At 38.5% G+C, this 27224-nt stretch overlaps 1 protein-coding gene across 1 annotated transcript in view; it reads left to right on the top strand.

The window, feature by feature from the left end:
* The window catches only part of LRRC36 (leucine rich repeat containing 36), a 56414-nt gene extending 34945 nt beyond the window's left edge, over positions 1-21469 (top strand). Inside the window, exon 10 of the mRNA XM_053695211.1 lies at positions 21240-21469. Within this exon, the coding sequence (XP_053551186.1) occupies positions 21240-21444 (205 nt within the window). The 3' untranslated portion in view covers positions 21445-21469. The remainder of the gene's footprint in view (positions 1-21239) is intronic.
* Positions 21470-27224: the final 5755 nt, after the last annotated feature.

The raw sequence follows: 27224 nt of genomic DNA, 5'->3' as shown, positions 1-27224 counted from the left end.
AAAGCCCCTTAATGTCCACACACACAGGGGTAAAATATGAAAAAGTCCTTTACCCTCATCAGCCCTATTAGACAACAAGCCATGAGGGCAGGGATACAGGACTCCCGTTTAGAAGTCTTCTTTCTTCTACACCAGCTTCTGGTCTGTCAGTTTCACCGGCTTCTGACAGGGACCCTGAAACCTCAGCTGTGAGCAGACACTTAATCCTAGGTCTGACAGATCCAGACGACTTCTGACAGGGACCCTGAAACCTCAGCTGTGAGCAGACACTTAATCCTAGGTCTGACAGATCCAGACAACTTCTGACAGGGACCTGGAGAATAGGAAAAGCAGAGTAACCAACCCTGGTTTTCTATATAGGGGTAGCATAAATGTTGGAAGGGAAGCAAGGACTACCTCGCCGTCTTCCAACTGCTCAAAGCCACCACAACTCTCACTAAAGAGGATTACATGGACACAGCTTAGCCCCAATTCTTGCTTGCAGGGAAAAGTACCCATTAAAGGATTAATATCTTCAGACACCATCTTCGCACATCCTCCTGATGTACAAGGCAAACAATGACTGGGGGTTTATGGGAAGTGGGAGTGAAACTTAACAGCTTTGCTGGGGTGTGCTTTGCCTCCTCCTGGTGGCCAGAAGTTGAATTCCCACTAGTAATTAGAATGGATTTGTGGACTCCATGTCATTGGAAAGAAATTGCTGTCTTGAAAAGCTGGACAACTGAAGCCTCATTCCTAAAAAGCTAAGAAATGGCATCTTAACTAGTAGAATGAGCAGAAATCTGTTAATTTGGAGGATACCCTGCCTCCAAAAAAAAGCCTTATTGATCAGAAGTCTCAACCAAGAAGACAAAGAAATGGCAGAAGCTCCCTGACCTTTCCTGGAACCATAAACGTGCACAAACAAACTAAGTTTAACTGAAAACTATAATAGTGTTAACATAATACTTCAACGCTCTAACAACATCCAAAGTTTGCAAAACAATTTAAGAATTTTAAGATCATATAAAAAAGGGAACTTGTTCGTGATGTGTGTCCTAGACAGAAGATATAACCCAAGGCAAGAAAACAAATCCTAAAAACTGCTTATCCTTAAAAAGGGACAGTCTAGTCAGAATGTAACTTTCATGATTCAGATAGTGCATGCAATTTTAAACAACTTTCCAATTTACTTTTATCATCAAATTTGCTTTGTTCTCTTGGTATTCTATGTTCAAAGTTAAACCTAGGTAGGCTCATATGCTAAATTCTAAGCCCTTGAAGGATGCCTTTTATCTCATTGCATTTTGACAGTTTTTCACAGCTAGAGGGCATTAGTTCATGTGTGCCATATAGATAACATTGTGCTCACACTTTGAGTTACCTAGGAGTCAGCACTGGTTGACTAAAATGCATGTCTGTCAAAAGAACTAAAATAAGGGGGTAGTCTGCAGAGTGTTAGATACAAGGTATCACAGAGGTTAAAAGTATATTAATACAACCGTGTTGGTTATGCAAAACAAGGGAATAGGTAATAAAGGGATTATCTATAGCATCCAAGGCCGCAAACAAGAGACCCAACACCTTCATGCAAGGAGCAGCTGAATGAAAAGAAAGTACAAAGGTTTAGGCAAGCGGACACTAGCTTAATTTTCCTTAAATCAGTCAAGGAAAACCTCATGGAACTGAATCCATCTGAACCCCCGAAAATCAACAACAAGCCTAGTCTGAGGAACCAGAGAACTTTATGTAAAAAAAAAAAAAAAAAAGATTTTCCAACCATGTTGTTAAAGAAATAACATCTCTGCTGGTGAGAGAATCTGCTAAATAAAAAGCTGAAGCTTGAACCAAAATGTTGTCCAGAAAAGGAAACGCTTCAATACCCCGAGTTCTGATTGCAGACAAAAAAAACAAAACACATAATTTATGTAAGAACTTACCTGATAAATTCATTTCTTTCATATTAGCAAGAGTCCATGAGCTAGTGACGTATGGGATATACATTCCTACCAGGAGGGGCAAAGTTTCCCAAACATCAAAATGCCTATAAATACACCCCTCACCACACCCACAATTCAGTTTAACGAATAGCCAAGAAGTGGGGTGATAAGAAAAGAGCGTAAGCATCAAATAAGGAATTGGAACAATTGTGCTTTATACAAAAAAATCATAACCACCACAAAAAGGGTGGGCCTCATGGACTCTTGCTAATATGAAAGAAATGAATTTATCAGGTAAGTTCTTACATAAATTATGTTTTCTTTCATGTAATTAGCATGAGCTAGTGACGTATGGGATAATAAATACCCAAGATGTGGAACTTCCACGCAAGAGTCACTAGAGAGGGAGGGATAAAATAAAGACAGCCAATTCCGCTGAAAAATTAATCCACTACCCAAATCAAAAAAGTTTCAATTTTTATAATGAAAAAAACTGAAAATATAAGCAGAAGAATCAAACTGAAACAGCTGCCTGAAGTACCATTCTACCAAAACTGCTTCTAAAGAAGAGAAAACATCAAAATGGTAGAACATAGTAAAAGTATGCAAAGAAGACCAAGTCATTGCTTTGAAAATCTGATCAACAGAAGCTTCATTCTTAAAAAGCCCAGGAAGTAGAAACTTACCTAGTAGAATGAGCCGTAATCCTCCGAGGCGGGAATCCACCCGACTCCAAATAAGCATGATGAATCAAAAGTTTAAGCAAGATGCCAAATAAATGGCAGAAGCCTTTTGACCTTCCTAACACCAGAAAAGATAACAAATAGACTAGAGGACTATCTGAAATCTGAATAGCTTCAACATAAGATTTCAAAACTCTTACCATATCCAAAGAATGTAAGAATCTTACCAAAGAAGTCTTAGGAAAAAACAATAATTCCTCCCTAATGTTGATAGAAATCACAACTTTAGGTAAGAATTGAAATGAGGATAGCAAAAACCACCTTATCCTGATGAAAAAATCAGAAAAAGGAGACTCACAAGAAAGAACAGATAATTAAAAATTGTTCTAGCTGAAGAGATGTCTAAAAGAACAATACTTTCCATGAAAGTAAATAATGTCTAGAGAAAACATATGCTCAAATAGAAGAGCCCGTAAAGCCTTTAGAACCAAATTAAAACTCCAAGGAGGAGAAATTGGCTTAATGACAGGTTTGATAAGAACCAAAGCCTGAACAAAATAATGAATAACAGGAAGGAACACTGCCTTACCCTGATGAAAAATCAGAAAAGGAGATCCACAAGAAAGAGCAGAAAACTCAGAAACTCTTCTAGCAGAAGAGATAACCAAAAGGAACAATACTTTCCAAGAAAGTAATTTAATGTCCAGAGAACGCAAAGGTTCAAACGGAGGAGCCTGTAAAGCCCTCAGTACCAAATTGAGACTCCAAGGAGGAGATATTGACTTAATGACAGGCTTGATACAAACCAAAGCCTGTACAAAACAATGAATAGCAATCTTTCTGTGAAAAAGAACAGAAAGAGTAGAGATTTGTCCTTTCAAAGAACTTGCAGACAAAACCTTATCTAAACCAACCTGAAAAATTGTAAAATTCTAGGAATTCTAAAAGAATGCCAAAAGAATTTATGAGAAGAACACCAAGAAATGTAAGTCTTCCAAACTCGATAATAAATCTTTCTAGAGACAGATTTACAAACCTGTAACATAGTATTAATCACTGAGTCAGAGAAACCTCTATGACTAAGAATCAAACGTTCAATCTCCATACTTTCAAATTAAATGATTTGAGATCCTGATGGAAAAATGGGCCTTGAGATAGAAGGTCTGGTCTTAACGGAAATGTCCAAGGTTGGCAACTGGCCATCCGAATGAGATCCGCATACCAAAACCTGTGAGGCCATACTGGAACCACCAGCAGTACAAACGAACGCTCCATTAGAATTTTGGAAGAACTAGAGGCGGAAGATATAGACAGAATGATAATTCCAAGGAAGTGTCAATGCATACGCTACTTCCGCCTGAGGATCCCCGGACCTGAAAGCCCTCACATCTGAAAAATTGAAAAATATATCTGGGTAAAGACCATTCTCCCGGATGTAAAGCTTGATTAACAGAGATAATCCGCTTCCCAAACGTCAATACCTGGGAAAAGGACCCCAGAATTTAGATAGGAGCTGGATTTAGCCCAAGCAAATATCCAAGATACTTTTGTCACAGTCTAAAGACTGATAGTCATACCCTGATGATTGACATACACCACAGATGTGATAATGTCTGAAAAAAACAATAAACGTCTCTTCTTCAAAAGAAACCAACTGAAGAACTCTGGGAATGCACGGAGTTCCAAAATATCAAATGGTAATCTCGCCTCCTGAGATTTCCAAACCCCTTGTGCTGACAGAGAACCTCAGACAGCCTCCCAACCTAAAAGACTTGCATCTATAGAGATCATGGTCCAGGTTGAAACAATCAAAAAGACCTGTAGAAATAAATGATGGTGATCTTAACCACCGAATCAAAGATAGATAAACATAGAATTCGAAGATTTAAAAAGTGAAATCCTAGAATCCCTGCACCATTATTCAGCATAAAAAACTGGAAAGGTTTTCTATGAAAATGAACAAATAGAATTGAATCTAATGCTGCAGCCATAAGACCTAAATTTCCATGCATATATAGCAACTGAAGGAAATAATAGAGACTGAAGGTACCGACAGACAAAACCCAATAAAAAAGTCACTTGTCTGTTAGATTGTGTCACTGTCTTTGTCTCTATCTGGAAACCTAAAAAAGGTGACCCTTGTGTGAGGAATCAAGAGCTTTTGATAAAAAGATCCTCTAACCATGTCTTGAAAAAACAAAGTTGAATCATATAAGATTCCGTAGTCTCAGAAAATAAAAATAATCTGAATGAAAACAGAAAATGAAGATCTGCATCTATTGTATCTAATGAAAACAAATAATGCTATCACTGACCAAAAAAAGGCAGAATAGACCATATAAATACCAATCTAAAAGATGATACATAATAAAAAGATTTTCTATCTTTGGAACAATGAATAGTTTTGAATAAAAACCCCAAAACCCAGTTCCTAAAAATGGAACTGGAATAAATACCCCAGAAGATTCCAGATCTGAGCAGCGCTTGAGCCCCAACAGGTGATCAGCCGCACTTCAACATTACCCAAAATATATAGGAAAATGTTAGCCTTACTGGAATAGCTGGAATATAATAGAGAGAAAAAGACTTCTCATAGACGGTTTAACTCTAAATTTTATTCTGTACCAAAATCTAAGAAATTTGGACAGAATAGAACCAAAAAAACTTCCAATTAAAAACATGTTACTTGGATAAGAATTAGAATTTTGTTCCTTAGTAAGAACAACCAAACTAAAATATATGCATCTATTGTAGCTTAAAGTTTTAGTCTTAGAACTCAATCTTGAAGCCCAGAGTAACAGTTAAGAATTGAATCCAAAATGAACCAAATAATTGATTATCTTGGAAAAAAAGAAATAAGGATTTTTTAGAAATCACAAAATTCTTCTAGCTAAAAGCAGCTAAAGACATAGATTAAAACCTCATTTGTGAAAATATTCAATAAAATGAAGATACAAATGAAATTATTAGCATGTTAATCCAGTTAAAAGACCAGTCAACACACCAGACTTGCATAAACAAATGCAAGACAACAAGACAAATGCAACAGCACCCAGTCTAACCTCAAATGAGCAGTAGACTTTGTCCCTTAACAATGCTAAATAAAAACATAATCTGATACTTGATTTTAAAGTAAACAGAAAAAATTAAGCAATTGCAACATCATTCAAATAAAACACAGGTCCAAGAAAAATACCTGAAAAATAATTTTCCTTAAATAGGATACAACCATCTAAAGGAAAAATAAATACTATTTTGCTATAGAAACAATAGCATAATTAGCAGGAGTAGAGATAGCCCCATTAAATTGGAGAACCATGAAAATTGAAATGAACTGCCGGCAAAGAATATAATTTAAAACCTTTAAAGAAGGAATAAAAGAAAATTCCCAGCCTATTCCATTCCCTAGTATGAGGAACTGGAAAAAAACCTCTGAAAATACAGAAGAATAAATAAGCAGAAATAAAATGTTAGTTAGTCTTGAAAGAACTAATTACCTTAATATCCAAAATAATCAACACCTTTTCAACAAAGAACAAATGTACTTTAACCCCTTAACGACTGAGGACGTGCAGGGTACGTCCTCAGAAAAAAGGCAGTTAATGCCTGAGAACGTACCCTGCACGTCCTCAGTGTGGAAAGCAGCTGGAAGCGATCCTGCTCGCTTCCAGCTGCTTTCCGGTTATTGCAGTGATGCCTCGATATGGAGGCATCCTGCAATAACCTTTTTAAGTAATCCGGTGCAGAGAGAGCCACTCTGTGGCCCTCTCTGCACCGGAGATCGGTGGCTACCTGCGTTGGTGGGTGGGAGCCGGACCGGGAGGCGGGTGGCGGCCATCGATGGCCATGTGGATGTGAAGGGGGGCGGGATCGTGGGCGGGGGTGCGCACGGGCGCGCGCGCGCGTGCACGGGAGGGTGGGGGCGGGCGCGTGCACGGGGAGGGAGCGGGTGGGAACCGCTACACTGCAGAAAATTTGAAAATAAAAAGATAAAAAATATCGAAAATTGTAATAATCAGCAAGGTGGTGGGGGTTTGTCTGTGGGGGGTGGGGGGGGGGGGAAAGCTACACTACAGAAAAAAAAAACCAAAGACAAAAAAAGCACTTTTTATTGTAAACTGGGTACTGGCAGACAGCTGCCAGTACCCAAGATGGCCCCCAATAAGGCAGAGGGGAGGGTTAGAGAGCGGTTTTGGGGGGGATCAGGGAGGTTGGGGGCTAAGGGGGGGATCCTACACAGTAGCATATGTAAATATGCTAAAAAAAAAATTCATTTTTTTTTTAAAACCCTTTTATTTTAGTACTGGCAGACTTTCTGCCAGTACTTAAGATGGCGGGGACAATTGTGGGGTGGGGGAGGGAAGGGAGCTGTTTGGGAGGGATCAGGGGGTGGGATGTTTCAGATGGGAGGCTGATCTCTACACTAAAGCTAAAATTAACCCTGCAAGCTCACTACAAACTCCCTAATTAACCCTTTCACTGCTAGCCATAATACACGTGTGAGGCGCAACAGGATTTAGTGGCCTTCTAATTACCAGAAAGCAACGCCAAAGTCATATATGTCTGCTATTTCTGAACAAAGGGGATCCCAGACAAGCATTTACAACCATTTTTGCCATAATTGCACAAGCTGTTTGTAAATGATTTCAGTGAGAAACCTAAAATTGTGAAAAATTTTACGTTTTTTTTAATTTGATCGCATTTGGCGGTGAAATGGTGGCATGAAATATACCAAAATGTGCCTAGATCAATACTTGGGGTTGTCTACTACACTACACTAAAGCTAAAATTAACCCTACAAGCTCCCTAAAAGCTCCCTAATTAACCCCTTAACTGCTGGGCATGATACACTTGTGGTGCGCAGTGGCATTTAGCGGCCTTCTAATTACCAAAAAGCAACGCCAAAGCCATATATGTGTGCTATTTCTGAACAAAGGGGATCCCAGAGAAGAATTTACAACCATTTATGCCATAATTGCACAAGCTGTTTGTAAATGATTTCAGTGAGCAACCTAAAGTTTGTGAAAAAATTTGTGAAAAAGTGAACAATTTTTTGTATTTGATCGCATTTGGCGGTGAAATGGTGGTATGAAATATACCAAAATTGGCCTAGATCAATACTTTGGGATGTCTACTAAAAAAAAATATATACATGTCAAGGGATATTCAGGGATTCCTGAAAGATATCAGTGTTCTAATGTAACTAGCGCTAATTTTGAAAAAAAGTGGTTTGGAAATAGCAAAGTGCTACTTGTATTTATGGCCCTATAACTTGCAAAAAAAGCAAAGAACATGTAAACATTGGGTATTTCTAAACTCAGGACAAAATTTAGAAACTATTTAGCATGGGTGTTTTTTGGTGGTTTTAGATATGTAACAGATTTTGGGGGTCAAAGTTAGAAAAAGTGTGTTTTTTTCAATTTTTCCTCATATTTTATCATTTTTTTTATAGTAAATTATAAGATATGATGAAAATAATGGTATCTTTAGAAAGTCCATTTAATGGCGAGAAAAACGGTATATAATATGTGTGGGTACAGTAAATGAGTAAGAAGAAAATTACAGCTAAACACAAACACCGCAAAAATGTAAAAATAGCCTTGGTCCCAAACGGACAGAAAATGGAAAAGTGCTCTGGTCACTAAGGGGTTAAAAATAAAAAAGTGGATTTGAAAGTGTCAATATCTGATGAAGAAAATTCTGAAATGAGAAAAAACATCATCAGAGAAGGATAAATCATTATGTAGATGGTCATTTGAAACTTCAATAATTAAAAAAGAAGTTTGAAAAAGACCTAAATTTTTTTATTAGAAGGCACGATGTCAGACAAAGCCTTTAAAATAGAATCGGAAAAATATTCTTATAAATCTTCTACGTAATTCTTGTACATAAGATGTAAAAAGAATAGCAAATATATAAAGCATAAATACTAACGGATTCTGCATGTAAAAGTTTATCATGATAACTTATAACAAACCATAGCTAAAGAAAAAACATTCATAACATTTTTAAAATAAATGAACTTAGCTTTGGTAGGACTGAACTTCAGTCAAAAGGAATCCCTTAGAACGATTTTCAAACAGGAACAGTGAAATCTTGCAATATGTAATAGAAAAAAACAATATTTAAAGCAAAATTATCAAATTCCTTAAATGACAGTTTCAGGAATGGGAAAGAAATGCAAAATAATAAGCTTCTAAAAACCAGAAGCAATAAAAAAGTGAAATTTAAATAACCAAATTTTGTGGCGCCAAAAATGACGCCCACATTATTGGCGCTAAATACAACGCCCATATTCTTTGGCGCCAAGTATGACGCCACATCCTCTGACGCCGAAACCGACGCCCACATTTTTTGGCGGGAAAAAATGTCTGAATATACATGAGTCAAAAAATGACGTTTACAGAATACAACTTCCGGCGTCAACTACGGTGCCGGAAATGACAATTTTTGCACCAAAAAAGTCAGCGCCAAGAATTACGCAATAAAAAGCAACATTTTCTGCCCCCGCAAGCCTAACAGCACGCATGGAAAATGGTCAATTGAGAATTTTCAAGGTAATGAAAAATAAATTGAATTAAAATGCATTATCCCAAATAATGAAACTGACAGTCTGAATTATAAAGGAATACTGATTATCCTGAATCATGGCAAATATAAAAGTTTAAAGACATATATTTAGAACTTTACATATAAAGTGCCCAACCATAGCTTAGAGATTTACTTACCCCAGGACACTCATCTACATATAGTAGATAGCCAAACCAGTACTGAAACGAGAATCAGTAGAGGTAATGTTATATAAGAGTAAATCGTCGATCTGAAAAGGGAGGTATGAAATGAATCTCTACGACCGATAACAGAGAACCTATGAAATAGATCCCGTAGAAGGAGACCATGGTATTCAAATAGGCAATACTTTCTCCACATACCTCTGACATTCACTGCACACTGAGAGGAAAACCGGGCTCCAGCCTGCTGCGAAGCGCATATCAACGAAGAATCTAGCACAAACTTACTTCACCACCTCCACGGGAGGCAAAGTTTGTAAAACTGAATTGTGGGTGTGGTGAGGGGTGTATTTATAGGCATTTTGAAGTTTGGGAAACTTTGCCCCTCCTGGTAGGATTGTATATCCCATACGTCACTAGCTCATGGACTCTTGCTAATTACATGAAAACATAATTTATGTAAGAACTTACCTGATAAATTCATTTCTTTCATATTAGCAAGAGTCCATGAGCTAGTGACGTATGGGATATACATTCCTACCAGGAGGGGCAAAGTTTCCCAAACCTCAAAATGCCTATAAATACACCCCTCACCACACCCACAATTCAGTTTAACGAATAGCCAAGAAGTGGGGTGATAAAAAAGTGCGAAAGCATATAAAATAAGGAATTGGAATAATTGTGCTTTATACAAAATCATAACCACCACAAAAAAAGGGCGGGCCTCATGGACTCTTGCTAATATGAAAGAAATGAATTTATCAGGTAAGTTCTTACATAAATTATGTTTTCTTTCATGTAATTAGCAAGAGTCCATGAGCTAGTGACGTATGGGATAATGACTACCCAAGATGTGGATCTTTCCACACAAGAGTCACTAGAGAGGGAGGGATAAAATAAAGACAGCCAATTCCTGCTGAAAATAATCCACACCCAAAATAAAGTTTAACGAAAAACATAAGCAGAAGATTCAAACTGAAACCGCTGCCTGAAGTACTTTTCTACCAAAAACTGCTTCAGAAGAAGAAAATACATCAAAATGGTAGAATTTAGTAAAAGTATGCAAAGAGGACCAAGTTGCTGCTTTGCAGATCTGGTCAACCGAAGCTTCATTCCTAAACGCCCAGGAAGTAGATACTGACCTAGTAGAATGAGCTGTAATTCTCTGAGGCGGAATTTTACCCGACTCAACATAGGCAAGATGAATTAAAGATTTCAACCAAGATGCCAAAGAAATGGCAGAAGCTTTCTGGCCTTTCCTAGAACCGGAAAAGATAACAAATAGACTAGAAGTCTTACAGAAAGATTTCGTAGCTTCAACATAATATTTCAAAGCTCTAACAACATCCAAAGAATGCAACGATTTCTTCTTAGAATTCTTAGGATTAGGACATAATGAAGGAACCACAATTTCTCTACTAATGTTGTTGGAATTCACAACTTTAGGTAAAAATTCAAAAGAAGTTCGCAACACCGCCTTATCCTGATGAAAAATCAGAAAAGGAGACTCACAAGAAAGAGCAGATAATTCAGAAACTCTTCTAGCAGAAGAGATGGCCAAAAGGAACAAAACTTTCCAAGAAAGTAATTTAATGTCCAATGAATGCATAGGTTCAAACGGAGGAGCTTGAAGAGCTCCCAGAACCAAATTCAAACTCCAAGGAGGAGAAATTGACTTAATGACAGGTTTTATACGAACCAAAGCTTGTACAAAACAATGAATATCAGGAAGAATAGCAATCTTTCTGTGAAAAAGAACAGAAAGAGCAGAGATTTGTCCTTTCAAAGAACTTGCGGACAAACCCTTATCTAAACCATCCTGAAGAAACTGTAAAATTCTCGGTATTCTAAAAGAATGCCAAGAAAAATGATGAGAAAGACACCAAGAAATATAAGTCTTCCAGACTCTATAATATATCTCTCGAGATACAGATTTACGAGCCTGTAACATAGTATTAATCACGGAGTCAGAGAAACCTCTTTGACCAAGAATCAAGCGTTCAATCTCCATACCTTTAAATTTAAGGATTTCAGATCCTGATGGAAAAAAGGACCTTGTGATAGAAGGTCTGGTCTTAACGGAAGAGTCCACGGTTGGCAAGAGGCCATCCGGACAAGATCCGCATACCAAAACCTGTGAGGCCATGCTGGAGCTACCAGCAGAACAAACGAGCATTCCTTCAGAATCTTGGAGATCACTCTTGGAAGAAGAACTAGAGGCGGAAAGATATAGGCAGGATGATACTTCCAAGGAAGTGATAATGCATCCACTGCCTCCGCCTGAGGATCCCGGGATCTGGACAGATACCTGGGAAGTTTCTTGTTTAGATGGGACGCCATCAGATCTATTTCTGGAAGTTCCCACATTTGAACAATCTGAAGAAATACCTCTGGGTGAAGAGACCATTCGCCCGGATGCAACATTTGGCGACTTAGATAATCCGCTTCCCAATTGTCTACACCTGGGATATGAACCGCAGAGATTAGACAGGAGCTGGATTCCGCCCAAACCAAAATTCGAGATACTTCTTTCATAGCCAGAGGACTGTGAGTCCCTCCTTGATGATTGATGTATGCCACAGTTGTGACATTGTCTGTCTGAAAACAAATGAACGATTCTCTCTTCAGAAGAGGCCAAAACTGAAGAGCTCTGAAAATTGCACGGAGTTCCAAGATTTATCAGCATCAACCTCAGAGACAGAATCCTCTGAACCAGAGGAGTCATCAGAATCAGAATGATGATGTTCATTTAAAAATTCATCTGTAGGGAGAGAAGTTTTAAAAGATTTTTTACGTTTACTAGAAGGAGAAATAACAGACATAGCCTTCTTTATGGATTCAGAAACAAAATCTCTTATATTATCAGGAACATTCTGCACCTTAGATGTTGAGGGAACTGCAACAGGCAATGGTACTTTACTAAAGGAAATATTATCTGCTTTAACAAGTTTGTCATGACAATCAATACAAACAACAGCTGGAGAAATAGCTACCAAAAGTTTACAGCAGATACACTTAGCTTTGGTAGATTCAGCACTTGACAGCGATTTTCCTGTAGTATCTTCTGGCTCAGATGCAACGTGAGACATCTTGCAATATGTAAGAGAAAAAACAACATATAAAGCAAAATTGATCAAATTCCTTAAATGACAGTTTCAGGAATGGGAAAGAATGCCAAAGAACAAGCTTCTAGCAACCAGAAGCAATAAAAAATGAGACTTAAATAATGTGGAGACAAAAGCGACGCCCATATTTTTTCGCGCCAAATAAGACGCCCACATTATTTGGCGCCTAAATGCTTTTTGGCGCCAAAAATGACGCCACATCCGGAACGCCGACATTTTTGGCGCGAAATAACGTCAAAGAATGACGCAACTTCCGGCGACACGTATGACGCCGGAAACGGAAATAGAATTTTTGCGCCAAAAAAGTCTGCGCCAAGAATGACTCAATAAAATGAAGCATTTTCAGCCCCCGCGAGCCTAACAGCCCACAGGGAAAAAGTCAAATTTTAAGGTAAGAAAAAATGGTCAAATCAAAATGCATTATCCCAAATATGAAACTGACTGTCTGAAAATAAGGAAAGTTGAACATTCTGAGTCAAGGCAAATAAATGTTTGAATACATATATTTAGAACTTTATAAACAAAGTGCCCAACCATAGCTTGGAGTGTCACAGAAAATAAGACTTACTTACCCCAGGACACTCATCTACATATAGCAGATAGCCAAACCAGTACTGAAACGAGAATCAGCAGAGGTAATGGTATATATAAGAGTATATCGTCGATCTGAAAAGGGAGGTAAGAGATGAATCTCTACGACCGATAACAGAGAACCTATGAAATAGACCCCTTAGAAGGAGATCACTGCATTCAAATAGGCAATACTCTCCTCACATCCCTCTGACATTCACTGCACGCTGAGAGGAAAACCGGGCTCCAACTTGCTGCGGAGCGCATATCAACGTAGAATCTAGCACAAACTTACTTCACCACCTCCATCGGAGGCAAAGTTTGTAAAACTGAATTGTGGGTGTGGTGAGGGGTGTATTTATAGGCATTTTGAGGTTTGGGAAACTTTGCCCCTCCTGGTAGGAATGTATATCCCATACGTCACTAGCTCATGGACTCTTGCTAATTACATGAAAGAAAGAAAAAGTATCCTGACCCTTGGAAAATATTCTGGGAGTTTTACCCAGAACAAACTGGAAATGCTATTCCAGAAAGGCAAACCTAGGAAACGGATGATGTTCCTTGAGGATAAAAACATGAAGAAAAGAATCCAATAAACCTATTGTGGACATAAACTGACATTGCAAAACAAAAAGGTTTTAAAAAAAAAGTCCAAAAAGTATTTAGCAAGTAGGAACTCTGAGATCAAGGGCCGCACCTTCAATAGAACCTAGCTTCCAGAAGGAACCTGCTTCAGAGTGAAGGAATCGTATTTCTGTGCCCTGTTTTGACAAAAGGGACAAAAATGATTAGGAGATTAAAATTTACCCTTGGATTTCTAGTCCTGAGCTTCTTAGCCTTCCATCACATTAGAGATAATAGAATCCAAACCAAAACCATATAAACATCTTTCCCTGAAAGAAAGAGATAAAAGCCGGAAATAGAAACCATATCAGCAGACCAAGACTTAAATAAAAAGACTTTAGAAAGTACTGCCAAAGACACGATTTAGCATAAAACCTAATGAGGACACAAATAGAATAAAAAATTAAAGCATTAGCACATTTGAGCATCTCCAAGAAGGTTTAAAAAAATAATTACCAGCAGAATTGTCAGAAAACTGCCAAAAAAAGATTATTAAACCAAAAGGAAGACGCAGCAGCCATATCAGAAACGTATATGCTTGATCTAAAAAGATAACCTGCTTGCGTAAAAACCCCTCCTATGGGAGGATTCTAACTTCCAAAGGAATAGAGGTATGTAAAGCCAGAGTAGAAATAACACCACCCATTTTGGTAGAAGCAATTCAGAAATCCAGCACTTCAATCCTTGATAGGGTGCATACTGCAGTAGGATTACTGCAAAAATCCTCAAAGTAATGTAAAACAAAAGTAGCAGACGCACCACAAAGTCCTTATGCAGAGGTTCTCTTTATCAGGCCCGGCGCTTTGCATAAGGCAGCTTAGGCATTCGCCTTAGGGCGCACAAGGAGGTGGGCGCAATCCTGGAGCGGCAGATATGCAACAGCCAAAACTTTCATATTTTTTCATTTAGCCTGCCTAAATCTGACCTGACTTATATAATGAGTTAGCAATAGCAATGTTGTTATGCCATACATTTAACTGTTATCTATTTAATTTTACATGTGGGTGGGTAGGTCAGGTCACAGGTACCATAAACGCATATGACACTGACAGTGATAGACAGGCAGCTTTACAGTGCAGCCGCAACGAACAAAGTGTTGGCTGCCTGCCTCTGCCTGGGAAAACAAACAGCCTGCTGCACTGTCACACACACACAAGTTTGTGATGTAATGTCCGTGCGGTGCCGCAGTCAGAGCCTATGCGATGCTGGAGGCGGAGCTGAAGTGTGATATGAGTGTGTTTTAAAGCCCGCCACCGGACCGGACACTGGGAGCGGTGATCAGCGATGCCAGATCCAGGCTTTCAGCACAGACAGCAGGTTACATCTGTACTGCCTGCCCTCCTCCCTTACTCTCCCACTGGTGGTGTGAGTGGGATTTCCTGCTGTGCTCCCACGCTCACCCGGTCCTGGAAAACTTCTCCCAGCTACAGCGGCAGCCCGACTGCACAGAGCCACATGGCCAATGGCCATGCACTGAGGGAGAACATAAGTTATAACAACATTACATTATCAATATTGAGCGAGGTAAGTCCTCCTGGCCTGCAACAGTGGCACTTGTATCAGTACTGCTCCTGCTGGATCATACTTCATTTTTTAAGATTATTTTTTAGGAGCTAGTAAGTCAGTTACATAAAACCAAGCACATGTAACATGATAATTAGAGCCTGCATCTTTAGGTACACTTGGAGTGGAGTTTGGCCTCACCATTATATATGAAATTAATTCTATACTTTTATGGGATAAAAGATTTTAATGCCTATTTGCAACAGTTTGTCTCCTGAGTTCAAACTAACTAATGCTTTTATTGCTCATAGATAATAAGTACATACACATAACACACATATATTTACATGTGTACACGCAAACACACACACACAACACACACTCATACACATGCATATAGACACACAACATGCAGACACTCATACATACACACACTTATGCACACATACACGCACACACATATATGTGTATATATATATGCATGCACAAACACACACAATATACATGCATATACACACACAACACACATGGCCATGCACTGATGGGAAAACATCAATATTGAGGGAGGTAAGTCCTCCTGGGAGTGGGACGGTGGCTCTATCTGTTATCTATTTCAGTCAGACTGCTGTGCTGTGTCACTCACACTTTGACCCCTCATTTACTGTCACTGGCAGTAATAATCAATTTGATTAAGGTGTAATGCACTACCACTGTCTTATTTGTTATGGAGCACAACCATTGTCTATTTTGTTAAGCAGCACAACCACTGTCTGACTTTCTATGCAGCACAACCATTATCTGATTTGCTATGCAGCACAACCGTTGTCTGATTTGCTATGCAGCACAACCGTTGTCTGATTTGCTATGCAGCACAACCGTTGTCTGATTTGCTATGCAGCACAACCGTTGTCTGATTTGCTATGCAGCACAACCGTTGTCTGATTTGCTATGCAGCACAACCGTTGTCTGATTTGCTATGCAGCACAACCGTTGTCTGATTTACTATTCAGCACTACCACTGTCTAATTTGCTATGCTGCAGTACCACTGTCTGATTTGCTATGCTGCACTACCACTGTTTGATTTGAATTTAGCCACCAATCAGCAAGTGCTACCCAGGTGCTGAACCAAAAATGGGCCAGCTCCTAAGCTTACATTCCTGCTTTTTAAATACAGATACCAAGATAATTTTTTTTTTTTTTAATAGGAGTTAATTAAAAAGTTGCTTAAAATGTCATGCTCTATCTGAATCATGATGGAAAAAATGTGGGTTTCATATCACTTTAACTAGCAATGGGATGGTATGTAATGGGGGGGGCGGCAAAATGTATTCTCGCCTGTGTGGCCAAAAATCCTAGCACCGGCCCTGCTCTTTATTGTCACAAACTGGGAGCCAGGAAAGCAGAACAACGTTTCGGGCTACAAACCCTTATTCATGTTCATAACTTGTACATCACACATAATCACCTTAAATACCTACAACCAGGTAAAACCACACCTTTTTAATTTAACCCTTTACAAGGCACAAAGAAGGCCTGTCATAATGACCTCTAGTGGTTTATACCTGAAAATACATATTTTTCACCACATTTATTTAAAAACATTTTTTTTAATAAAAAATACAAAGTTAAAAAGCATTTAACAGATGTCATAGCAAGATATTATACAAAGAATTCAAAAAGCCAGAGAAACAAGGATTCTCACATAACTCTTAGTATTATTACACCTCTTAAAGGAACACACTCAAATCCAATTCTCTATTCATTCCATTGGGAGCTAATGTGTTTAACTTATTGATCCAGAAGGCCTCACGTTTTTGTAGCAATAATTCTCTATTACCACCACGCCTAGGGCTTTGTACAAAATCTATAATTTGAAAGCGTAGTTGTGCAATTGTGTGGTTGCAGCTCAAAAAATGATAGGCTACAGGTGCATTTAAATTATTGGTCCTTATGTTGGATTTATGCTGTATAATTCTATCTCTGACCCGCTGGGTCGTTTCACCTATATAAATTAACCCACACAGACATTTAATTAAGTATATTACAAAGTTTGCATTACAATTAAAGTAGCCCCTAATCCTGAATTTCTGACCCGTTTGGGGATGTATAAAAAGGTCACCTTTTATCATATTGTTGCAATTTGAACAATTCAGGCAAGGGAAGCAACCATTATTTTCTGATGTAATAAAACCTTGTTTAAATTTCTTATTTGACCCAACATCAGCTTTAATTAATTTATCCCTAAGACTGGGTAATCTAGTGTAGGCTGGCATAGGAGGCTGTTGGAATGCTGCAACCTCTGGATTACATTCCTTTAAAACATTCCAATGTTTACGAACAATTTTTTGTATTGCTGCACTGTTAGCACTGTATTCGGAGACAAAAACCAGTCTATTAGGGTCCTTTTTCTTTTTAACATCTGTCATATTAACCCTATTTTTTGGTGTCTGTAGAACTTTTCTCAAAATTGTCTGTATCATGTCATAAGGATACCCACGCTCAATAAATCTTATACCCATTTCTTCTAACCTTTGCAGGGCCAATTTTTCATCTTTAACAATACGTTTAACCCTAAGCATTTGACTATATGGTAGTGACTGGATTAGAGAAGGGGCATGGGCACTAGAAAAGTGTAGAAGGCTATTCCTGTCTGTTTGTTTCCTATATAAATCTGTCTTTAGACATGAACCATCCTTATAGACTTTAGTGTCCAAAATATTAATTGATTCTTCACTCCAAGATAGGGTAAACTTAATACATCTAGAAGCCATATTGAGATCTGTAACAAACTGCTGAAGGGAGCCAACGTCGCCCCACCAAATGCCAAATATATCATCTATGTAGCGCCACCAGGTGGCGCCACACAGATGAAATAGATTGTTCTCATAGACAAACTTTTCCTCGAATACACTCATAAAAATGTTGGCATAGGTAGGGGCGACGTTGGACCCCATAGCAGTGCCCTGCTTCTGTACAAAATAAGAATCTTCAAACAAGAAGTAATTACAGTATAACACAATCTCCATTAATTCAATAATAAACTGCTGCTGCATAGCTGTAAATTTATTACTTCTAGCCATCATTAACCTAATAGAATCTAACCCACTAGTGTGGGGTATAGCAGTGTACAGACTCACAATATCAAGACTATATAGAATACATTTATCCATATTACCTGGTAAGTTCTCAATTTTAGATAGAAAGTCATCTGTATCTTTGATATATGACATTGCTTGTGACACAAAAGGTCTCAAGAGCTTATCCAGGTAGATGGATATGTTTGTGCAGATAGAATCAGTGCCAGCTACAATGGGGCGTCCTGGTGGTGCCCCAAGGTTTTTATGAACCTTGGGCAGTGTGTATAATACTGGAACAATAAACTCATTTTTAATTAGAAATTTCCTTGTTTCACTGTCAATCAAACCATTCAGGTAAGCTCGCTCAACACATTTTTTTATATCACACTGGATCTTGGAAGAGGGATCATATGTTAAAGGCATATATACATCAGTTTTGGCAAGCTGACCTTTTATTTCATTCACATAATAATCTCTCTCCATGATCACAGTGGCTCCGCCTTTGTCGGCCTGTTTACAAATTAACCCCTTGTTATCAATCAGTGTTTTTAAAGCCACATTATCTTTTTTAGACATGTTTGGTATAAATTTTTCCTTTAATTGTTTTTTCTTTAAAGCATCTAAATCACGTTTTATTAATTTCATATACACATCAATACTCGGGTCATATGCTGTTGGAACAAAACCACTTTTATTTCTCAATCCAAGATTCTTAATAGTTAACATGTCACCAGTTCCCTGTACTTGCTTACTAAACACTTCTCTGCTATCTGTGTTGGAAAAAAAGGATTTTAGCTTTAAACTTCTGTTAAATTTGTACAGGTCCTGTTCTAATTTAAACCAGTTACATCTCTCTTGTTTACAGAAGGATAGTCCCTTTTCCAATACCTTACTTTGATCTTCAGTAAGCACAGTGTCAGAGATGTTGATAACTAAAGTCTCTTCCCCTGGCGGGTCTTCCTCTGAGTAACTCGGGCTGGCTTGCTGTTTGACGGAATTGCGGCTATGTTTCCTGCCGCCACGTCTCCTCCGGCGTCTGATTCCCCCGACGAGGACTCGGTGGTCATATCGGAGCTGTTCACCTCCTTCTGGGCTCTCCGTTCCCGTCGGCGTGCGTTACCGGAAGTAGTATTCCTCATACTTCCGGTTGGGTCCCGGGTCCACCGGTAAACTGCTCCGGTCAGATAATCATGCTCGTCACGACTAAATTTGACCCTCTTTTTGTTTTCCAGCTCCTTCTTCATCTCATTAATTTTTGCATTAATTTCTTTCAGAGCTTTATCGACATCCATTTGGTAATAGTTTCCCAAAATTTAACATTGAAAGCTGGAAAAGGACATATTTTCTTAAACCTTGCAAAAGGATTCAAATAAATATCTGGCTTAGCTCAATCTTCTGGAAATAATCTCAGAGACCGCATCATAAGAAATACATCAGGGGATTTAACCAAGAATTACACAGTTAACAGGCTTGTTCCTATCTACTACAGTACCTCCTGGATCATCAGAATCAAACCTCTTACTAAGAAGACATAGCAGCTTCATGACTAAAACATTAACCCTAAGCAGGTTTAGAGCTAATAGAAGGTAAATTCTTACCTGAACTTTGAAGCTTACTTTAAAGTAGCATTGTCACCAACATTTCAGATACAGCAGACTAAATAAAATCCTTGATTCAAGAAATCAGCAGGATTCTAGTGTAAGAGACAAACAGAAGGAGCAGTAACACCATTAGAAGCAAGAGCCGCATTAAATTGGTTAGAATGCATTAGAATATTAATACATTTATTGCATAACTTAGCCTGTAAACAATATAACAACACTTAACACTGGTAAAAAAAATATTCAAATGACCCAGCTTCTAAGCAGATTTAGGGACAGAATCAGAAGGCTCCATAACTGTAAGAAACTTATTCAGAAGTGCGGAAAAAACAAGCACACAGTTAAACAGTAAAATCCCTATAAAAAAAAAAAAAAAGCTTTAAAGAAAGGGAAACACTCCCTCTGAAAAGAACTTTAAAGAAACTTACAAATTTAAAAATGATAAAAAGGCAGAGATGTCGTTAGTACACAAGACAACTGTTAACTAAAAATCATACATAAGAGGAGGCGGGCGTTAATCTGGCATAATATACAGAACAAAATGTGCCAAAACATACATTGTCACGCTGATGCACGCAAGCTGATGTGCGTCAACGTGCATGCACGAAAATATCTAGCATGCGTTTAAAAATATACATGCAAAGCACCATTAAGCATTAAAAAATGTATGCATAATTAAAAACTAAATAAAAGGGGAATTACCTAAAAAATATATAACTGTCCCAAGGTAATATACATATATATAAATATATATAACAATAACCTAACAGGCTTATAGAGTGCCAAATATAAAATTAAATTACCAACAGACACTACTACTGAAGGAAACCAGTCAGAAGCCAAAACCAGTGCTGAGGGTCTGGAATAGGAGTATATCGACTAACAGAAGGAGGGAAAGGACAAGTCACTGCAACATCCATGAAAAGGCTTGATACCAAATCCCAATGGGTGAAATATATGCCACTACCTATATTCCAGATACATCCCTCCAACAATCACTGTACTATGAGAGGAAATGGGCCTCAAGTCCAAGAACTCCTCTCACCAAAGAATCAAATGCACATCTTCATTCTTCAACCTCCTCAAGCTGAGGCAAAGTCAAGACTGAGGTGCCAGCAAAGCGTGAGGGGTTTTATAGAGTTCTTGGGGTTTGGGAAACTTTGCCTCCTCCTAGTGGCAGGGAAGCTTAGTTCCCAGGATTAACGGATCATGGACTCTCACAACCTATATGAAAGAATCAGACAACATTCTGATAAATTACTAATACAAGTTGTTCACTTCAAAATCAAAATTACAGCTTAACCTTCAAAATAATTCTCACATGAAAAAGTTTAGTTTTTTTTTGCATGCTATAAATGTACATTTAATGTCCCTTTAATGTGTATTTTTGTTTTTTGTCTTGTAGATCATTAGTTAACACAAATGAATACCTTCTGCAGCAGCTTAATGCAGTCCCTCCGCATTACACCTCCAAAGATCTTTATCCAACCAAACAGATAAGCAAAATGGACAAATACGTTTACTCTGAAGCCAGCAAGCTCTCAATACCACCCCCACAGCGCTCTGCTATAAACAGAAGTGTAGACAGACTTAGTACATCTCCTTTATAAATAAACATTTCTAAGACCTCTTTAATTGTACATTTTATGTGTGTTTTGCACTTGGTCATGTTGAAGGTATCTCCAATATTTAAAGGGACATTGTACACTAGATTTTTCTTTGCATAAATGTTTTGTAGATGATCCATCTGGGGGTGTTTTAGTAAAAAGGTATAGTTTTCCTTTTTCTTTTAAGAATATTGTGCTGATTTTCCAAGCCCCACAGTGTCACATAAATACACGCATTTACAGACTCCTGCTGGCTCCTGTTTATGTTATATGTCTTTTCATATGCGGGGAAGGAGGGAGTGTCTGCTCTTGTTGTTTTCCCAGCCCCTTTCAGGGTGTGTCCCAGCCTAGACTCATCAATAGTTCTAAATTGGGAGCTTCCAAGTAAAGGTTTAAAGGTTTTATACTGGTGTTTTAGATCAGTATCTGCACGTAATAGACACTACTATAAAGAAGAATATGCACAGTTATATGAAACTTGGTGTATACTGTCCCTTTAAATAATTATTTACTGTGGATGAGACAGTGTATGCAGTAAAACCAGGACTTTTATAGGGTCATGGGGACAGCAGGCAAAGCTCCTAAACTGTGACTATTGTGAAATGATTGGGAGCAGTGGCTTCATCTAATAGCGATGGAAACATTGACCATTTTGAGCAAAAGGGACTTTTTTTGTAAGACACACAATATTGTTATTCTTATTTTCACTCTTTCTACGTGAATTTAAAGGGACACTAAACCCAATTTTTTTCTTTCATGATTCTGATAGAGCATGCAATTTTAAGCAACTTTCTAATTTACTCCTATTATAATTTTTTTCTTCGTTCTCTTGCTATCTTTATTTAAAAAGCAGGAATGTAAAGCTTAGGAGCCGGACCACTTTTACTTCAGAACCTGGGTTATGCTTGCTTATTGGTGGCTAAATGTAGCCACCAATAAAGCAAGTGCTAACCATGGTGCTTAACCTAAAATGGGCCTGGCTCCTAAGCTTTACATTCCGGCTTTTTAAATAAAGATAACAAGAGAACGAAGAAAAATTGTAAAATTAGAAAGTTGATTAGAATTGCATGCTCTGAATTATTAAACATATTTGGGTTTAGTATCTCTTTAAGTGACACTGGGTGATATATCTTGTACTGTCTAATAATAAGTGTATTTACTTATCGGCCAAGGAATGTATTTATGATACACCTATTGGGGCTGATTTATTAAACTGTGAACGGACATGATACAATGTAGCGTATTATGTCCGCTGCACATCGATAAATGCTGACAGTATACACTTTCTTGTGAACTGCTTGTGCAATGCCGGGGGTGTCAATCAGCCCGATCGTATAGGATCGGACGGATTGATGTCCGCAGCTTAAGAGCAGGGGGACATGTTATGGAGCAGCGCTGCTTCATGATTCATTCGGAGCTTGTGCACTGGCTACGGCTCAAGTATTTGATAGGCAGTGTGTCCATGAGCTATTTATGTGCAATAATACATTTGCATTAGTTATTTTGTACTTTATATTAGCTTGTTTACTAAGGTTAAATTAATTTTGGTTTGTGTCAATTTGTTAATATTTTCCTTTTTTATTTATATGGTTTATATGGTGCATTTTGTACTTGTATTTTGGCTTTTTTTTCGTATATGGATTGATTATTAGTGAATATAACTGAAGATGACTAGTCCTATACCACACGGTCAATATAAGGAGCATTTTTATAGTAACCAATAAGATTTTAGTTTGGCTTTAACAGCAATGTGTTAAAATCAGACCTGTGTATACAATTTTTTTTGTACCCTGTCTTGTCTTTATGAATTTTTAGATATATTTTATTAAAATTTGCTTTCATGCAAGCTGTGCCGGATGGACTTTTGTGTTTCTATCCTTAGATTAATTTAGCACCCTCTCCAATTTCTATATTATTGTATCACATAGTCCACATCAGCTTATACTCTTATAAAGAACTTGTAATTTGGATCGAGCATTTGTGACTTCTATAATGTAAGCACAAGCACTTTGAAACACACTTTCATGAATGACTATGCTTGGAGGCGTGTCTCCAGTATAAGAAGATATTCAAAGTCCTTTGCATAGAAACCCGTAGTCACTATTTTGTTTTGAGTTCACACCAAATTGGAAATTGTGCTTTAACAAACAGTAGATTTAAAATATTGGGGGGAAAATATTTGTAAAAGATGAAAAGCATCCATATAGCAATAAAACGGTATAGTCCGCCCATTCTTCCAACATAAAAGATGCATTTAGATCAGGTATGGGGAACAATGGCTCTCCAGATGATTCAGAACTACATTTCCCATCATACTCAACTGGACTTCAGAGTGCCTAAGCATCATGGGTAATGTAGTTCTGAAACATCAGGATTGCCAAGGTTCCCCATTCCTGATTTATATGGTTTAGCAGTGGTGCAGATGAAAACGGGTAACAACAGGTGCCTATAAAAGTCACAATTAAGAGATATCCTTTAAAAAACATAATTTATGTAAGAACTTACCTGATAAATTGAATTTCTTTCATATTGGCAAGAGTCCATGAGCTAGTGACATATGGGATATACAATCCTACCAGGAGGGGCAAAGTTTCCAAACCTCTAAATGCCTATAAATACACCCCTCACAACACCCACAATTCATTTTAAGGAATAGCCAAGTAGTGGAGTGAAAAAATAAGGAGTAAAAAAGCATACAAAAAGAGGAACTGGAAATAAAATTGTGCTTTTATACAAAAATCATAACCACCACAAAAAAGGGTGGGCCTCATGGACTCTTGCTAATATGAAAGAAATGAATTTATCAGGTAAGTTCTGACATAAATTATGTTTTCTTTCATGTAATTGGCAAGAGTCCATGAGCTAGTGACGTATGGGATAGAATATGAAATCTATGCTTACCTGATAAATTTCTTTCTTTCTTGACACGGTGACTCCACGGATCATCATCAATTACTGTTGGGAATATAACTCCTGGCCAGCAGGAGGAGGCAAAGAGCACCACAGCAAAGCTGATAAATATCACTTCCTACCCATAATCCCCCAGTTATTCGTGCCTGAGGTTTATATAAAAAAAAAAATCTGTCTGAAAAGTAGGGCCGTGGACTCACCGTGTCAAGAAAGAAATACATTTATCAGGTAAGCATACATTTTGTTTTCTTTCTAATGACACAGTGAGTCCATGGATCATCATCATTTACTGTTTGGAATCGATACCTAAGCTAGAGGACACAGATAAGGGAGGGACAAGACAGGTAACCTAAACAGAAGGCACCACTGCTTGCAAAACCTTTCTCCCAAAAGAAACCTCAACTGAGGCAATAACACATTCAGAAAAAGTGAACAAGGAAGACCAAGTCACAACCTTGGAATCTGTTCCACAAAGGCCTCATTCTTGAAGGCCCAAGAAAAAGAAAAAAAGCCCTAGTGGAATGATCTGTGACTCTCAAGAGGCTGCAGTCCGGCAGTCTCAAATGCCCTACGAATAACACTTCTCAATCAGAAAGAAAGAGAAGTGGCAGAGCTTTCTGACCCTTATGGTTTCCAGAAAAACAATGCGAAAACCTGACAAAAGTCCTTTGTAGCCTGCAAATAAATTTTAAAAGCTCGCACAACCTCCCAGTTGTGAACAGGCAAACCTTAAAAGAAAACCAAACCTGGAAAAAGAACTACCTTATCTGCATAAAATAGGAGATAAGGGGAAACACACCACAAAGCTGAGTGTTTCAAAAATCCAACAAAACAGAAGAGAGGCAGTAAGAAACCAACCACTTAAAATCTTATGAAAAGCATTGGATCCAATAGAGCCTGCTGCAAAACTCTAAAAACAAGCAAAATGCTCCAAAGTGGAGCAACTGACTTAGCACAGGCCTGATTCTGATCGAGGCCTGACTAAAGATTTCACGACCGACACATTCGTCAGACGCTGAGCAAATAGATCAGGCAGAAATCTGACCCTCCTGAGTGCTGACAGACCAAATTTTCTCCCGACAATCCTGGAGAAAATAAAAATTCATGGGATCCAGACCCTACTCCAAAAGTAGCTCCTGGATTCACACAGAAAAAGACATTTACATCTTATGGGAATTATTACAATTAACAGATTCCCAAGCCTGAAACATGGTCTCAATGACCACATCTAAAAAAACAAAAGTGTACAACCTCAAAACAGACAGCTTCAGTGAAGCGAGATTTGGGCGAAGGAGTAGAACCTGATTAAAAGGTCCTTCCTCAAGACCACTTCCAGTCAGAAGAGATGACACCTTCACAAGTTTTGACAACCAGATCCTGTGAAACCAGTCAGAGGATAATAGACTAACTGAAGTCCTTACCTGCTTGATACAAGCAATCACTCGTACACTTAGAGCAAATGGAGTAAAACAGGTACGCTAGACTGAAACCCCTTATAGAGTAGCTATTAGAGCAGCCTGCGGAGCTCTGGATCTCCTAAAAATTTGACGAGACGCTAACAGCTCCGGCATCCCCCATGAAAGGGTGAACCAAGAGAAAAACCTTCGGATGGAGAGCCCACTCCCCGGAATGAAATGTCTATCTGCTCAGGAAGACCAATCCCCAGAAATCACTCCTGGAACGTGCATGGCATATAAAAGAAATTGCGGGCTTCAGCCCACCAAACAATCCAAACCACCCTCCTCCTGGCAGAAAAAACTCCCCGAGGATAAAGGAACCACTGAGGATACTTTGACCATAAAGTTCACCGGAAGAATCTGCTCTGAGACAGATGCACCCACCACGTCTCCAGACGACTGAACTAGATCTATCCTTTGAGACTGATGTGAAAGATCCCCGTCATAAACTGAGCATGCCAAACTGCAAAAATCAAAATGGAATTAAGCAAAGGGAATGATGTCCATGGAGTGAACATGAGACCCCATTCCCCCACACCAGAATCACTGAAGTCTAACAGTAGACTGCAGACTAAAAGAAGGGTACTATTTGGACCCCCCAATATTTGAGTGCAATAGAAGCGCACCAACACGCTCTCTATTAACATGGAAACACACTAGGTACACTTATTACTGCACTATAGAAAATAAAAAGTTAACGCAATGTCTCCACAAGCATAAAAGGAAAATAAATAAATAATTAGAGAAATCATTAACCCCTAGGAGCCTAACATGAATATATAAGAGCCCAAATATAAAAACAGGGGATTATTATTATTGGTTATTTGTAGAGCGCCAACAGATTCTGCAGCATTAACCCCTAGTCTCCTGTCACCATCAAGTGCCTGCAGACTGCCTCAGATATCCTTCTAAAGGATATGTCCCATATAAGCTGCAGAGAAGGAGCTATTTCAAACTCATCTTTGTGGGAATATCTCTTCCCCAACAGGAAATGGCAAAGAGTCCCAGCAAAGCTGGCCATATAGTCCCTCCTAGGCTCCGCCCACCCCAGTCATTCTCTTTTTTAGTGCCAGTCTCCCAGCCCCAGAAGACGAAAAGGCACTTACCTGTACTCTAGCCGTCCATCAGGACGACGACTCACAAGGCATGAGAGGATGCCCTTCCTCACAGAGACCTGTGCAAAAAGGAATGACAGAGTAAGCCTACTCTGCTGCGTTTTCCTAACAGATTGCTGCCCTATGTCTGAATAGCAAAGTCTACTTTACAAGTTCCTAACTGCTTCAAAGCTACCACAACCCTACTGAAGAGACTAACGTGGAGTACAGCTATACCCATATTGTGATGGAAGATCAGAGCAATATTGCCCTGACTTCAAAATAAAAAAATCTTGATTGTAGAAATTCATCAGAACACCTA

The sequence above is a fragment of the Bombina bombina genome, chromosome 1, assembly GCF_027579735.1.
Source record: "Bombina bombina isolate aBomBom1 chromosome 1, aBomBom1.pri, whole genome shotgun sequence".
In the NCBI taxonomy this organism is placed as follows: Eukaryota; Metazoa; Chordata; class Amphibia; order Anura; family Bombinatoridae; genus Bombina; species Bombina bombina.
The sequence above is the reverse complement of the archived record's forward strand: the minus strand, read 5'-3'. Positions and strand labels throughout refer to the sequence as shown.